The sequence below is a fragment of the Cyprinodon variegatus genome, unplaced genomic scaffold (genome assembly GCF_000732505.1).
Source record: "Cyprinodon variegatus isolate N-32 unplaced genomic scaffold, C_variegatus-1.0 Scaffold969, whole genome shotgun sequence".
In the NCBI taxonomy this organism is placed as follows: domain Eukaryota; kingdom Metazoa; phylum Chordata; class Actinopteri; order Cyprinodontiformes; family Cyprinodontidae; genus Cyprinodon; species Cyprinodon variegatus.
In genome coordinates, this window is record NW_015151422.1 from 28162 (window position 1) to 31344 (window position 3183).

At 50.8% G+C, this 3183-nt stretch overlaps 1 protein-coding gene across 1 annotated transcript in view; it reads right to left on the bottom strand.

Moving 5' to 3' along the window:
• Window positions 1-3183, bottom strand: part of tctn1 (tectonic family member 1) — a 15079-nt gene that overhangs the window by 2432 nt on the left and 9464 nt on the right. Inside the window, exons 3-6 of the mRNA XM_015398876.1 lie at window positions 2915-3057; window positions 1180-1292; window positions 699-719; window positions 242-376 (exon numbers count right to left, since the gene is read on the bottom strand). Coding sequence (XP_015254362.1) covers window positions 242-376; window positions 699-719; window positions 1180-1292; window positions 2915-3057 — 412 coding nt within the window. The remainder of the gene's footprint in view (window positions 1-241; window positions 377-698; window positions 720-1179; window positions 1293-2914; window positions 3058-3183) is intronic.

Genomic DNA, 3183 nt, shown 5'->3' on the forward strand with positions numbered 1-3183 from the left:
GCGCAGGCCCCCTAGTCAATCTGGCAGCCCAAGTCAATCTGGTACCTACACCGGTCACAGTTTGACCTCCTCTGAGGTTCTGTCCACTAACTGATCCAACCAGGCTGGCGGGGCCAAACATGTCCGGTCTGAAGAACTCAGGGGCCACAACCTGTTGATGCTTCATCATTTGTTCCAGTCTTACCTGTTCAACAGCGAAGCAATGATATTTCTACAGAAAAGGAGCCGGAGGTCATCGTACCTTCAGCACCACGTTGGCACAGAGGGAGGGGCTAACGGCTTCAGGAAGTAGGGCCCCCCCACCGCTGATGGTCAGCTGGGTCTGAGCCCCCTCTGCCGACTGCAGGACGACTGACTCCACATCCACAGGAACCACCTGGAGCGACACAGAAGTCCAACATGTCCGCCTGACTCTGAGGCCCCGCCTCCTTCACGTCACACACGTTTATCACCAAATTCAACTTCAGATAAAGGCTTCAGACATTGCTTCTGTCTGATTAGACCCTAAACTCTAACATCCTGCAGCAGCTGCTGTTTTAGAGCTAGCAGATGTTCTCCTGGTCTTACAGGTCAGAACCATCAGTTCAAAGGGAAAGAATCCACAACATGATATAAAATCAATATCAGTAAACACACTGCAGCGTTCTGCTGTCTGAATAAAAGCTAAAAGAGTAGAAAAGATTTAGAACGTTACTCACCGCTGCAGCGGCGTCCTTCCCCTGTAAAACAAACATGTAGTTTATCATCCAACGCCTCTGATTGATTGGTGGAGACATTCAGAGGTTCACGCTGCTACTTCCAACAGGCAAAACATTATGACCACAATGGCTGAGGAACGGATAGTTAGAAGAAATGGGGGTGGTTAATGACCTGTGCAGACCTGGGGCTCTGCACAGGTCAGTAACCTCTGACCTGTGCAGAGCAGGAAGCTCCTCAGAGCTGCAGTTCTGATATCCAGCATCAGGATTCCTCTGAGCTCTGCGACCCAAACGTCACACCGTAGACAGCAGAGGAAGTGAAGCCGCTTCATGTGAAGCCATCAGAGACAGAAATCGACCTCGAGGCAGAAGGAAGTTTCACAAAGCAGAACTTGTGAAACTTCTTCTGCTGTGACCACAACTACTGCATGAGTTTGAACCCAGAGGACGGCAAGTTCAGAAAGTCTGAGGAAGGACTCACAGCAAGCAGCTGGATGGATGAGTAGGTGTCCATCCTGAGGGCCTCCTGTGAGCCACAGGCAGTACCTGGGGTCAACCGCTGGGAACATCGGCTGCTTCGGTCCTGCAGGAACCCTGAGGACAGAACCAGACAGGCCTTTTCTCATCATCCATGCAGATAAATGGAAACCAGCAGAACTTCCTCTGACCAGATTTTCCCCTGAGCTCTGCTCTGTGGAACAGTTCAGACTTCTAGCAGCAGGTACATTTGAGGCTCCTGCTAACGTTGCCATCCATCCAACCATCCATCTTCTTCAGCTTATCCGGGGTCGGGTCGGGTCGTGGGGGTAGCAGCTTCAGTAGGGAGCCCCAGACGTCCCTCTCCCCAGCCACTTGGTCCAGCTCCTCCGGGGGAATCCCAAGGCGCTCCCAGGCCAGCAAAGAAACATAGTCCCTCCAGTGTGTCCTGGGTCTCCCCCTCGGCCTCCTCCTGGTGGGACGTGCCTGGAACACCTCACCAGGGAGACGTCCAGGAGGCATCCTAATCAGATGCCCGCGCCACCTCAACTGGCTCCTCTCCATGTGGAGGAGCAGCGGCTCTACTCTGAGTCCTCCCCTAATGACTGAGCTCCTCATCCTTTCTCTAAGGGAGAGCCCAGACACACTACGGAGAAAACTCATTTCAGCCGCTTGTATTTGGGATCTCATTTTTTCGGTCATGACCCAGAGTTCATGACCATAGATGAGAATAAAATGTAAATCAACCAGTAAATTAAGAGCTTTGCCTTTTGGCTCAGCTCTCAGACCGGTACAGTACACACTTCACAGCAGACGCTGCACCAGTCGGCCTGTCGATCATTTGTCAACAAGACCCCAAGTTACTTAAACTCATCCACTAGGGGCAGCACATCCTCTACTAGGGGCAGCACATCCTCTACTAGGGGCAGCACATCATCTACTAGGGGCAGCACTTGGTCTCTGATTTGGAGGCACTGATCTTTATCCCGGCCGCTTCACACTCGGCTGCGAACCGCTCCAGTGAGAGCTGTAGATCACGCCCTCATGAAGCCAACAGAACCACATCATCTGAGAATAACAGAGAGGCAATCCTAAGGCCACCAAGGCAGATCCCCTCAACACCTTGGCTTTGCCTAGAAATTCTGTCCATAAAAGTTATGAACAGAATCTGTGACAGAGAGCAACCTTGGCGGAGTCCAACCCTCACCGGAAACACGTCCGACTTACTGCCAGCAATGCGGACCAGACTCTGACACCGGTCATACAGAGACCTAACAGCCCCTATTAAAGGGCCGGTACTCCATACTCCCAGAGCACCCCCCACAGGACAGAGGCAGCTAACGTTGCTAATGTTGCCAAATGTTGCTAATGTTTGCGTCTGTGGTTTGCCTCTAGCTCTGCTGTCAGAGATGTGCCTCAGCAATGAGGAGATAACCTGAATGGTTTTATGGAGGCTAGATGAGGAGAAGAAGAGTTTAAAGGTTTATTCCTCTGTCATCTGGGGGATGTGTGACATAAAAAGGCAGTGAAGCACGTTGATGTTTCTGGATGATAGAATATGGAGATGTTCAGCGGGTGAAGATTAACTCACACCTATCTCTGAAACAAACTAATACAGACTTCTTAAAAGTAGCTGTTTGCTTTCATCTAATCAGTACATGGGCAGAACATCCAGAACCTTGCAGAGCTTCAGAGTAGAAACACTCTGCTCTATGGGCTGTAGGTGGGTTTGCTGTTACCTGCAGGACTCTTCACACAGTCAGCAGTGAGACCAGGAGCTGGAAGGTAGAACATCCCTCTGAGTCCGTTTGGTTTTGCTGTAGCCAAAACATCCCCGAACTGAAAAGAAAGCATCAGTACATCAACCAGTCCTCCACAGACTCTCAGGTAAATCATGAAGGAGCCACTATATGAGCTTTGTGCCCCCACACTAACGGTCACACCTCATCTGAAGGTCAGGAGATCTAGAACCCAAACGGATTGTTGTGTCCAGAGGTCTATCAACTTT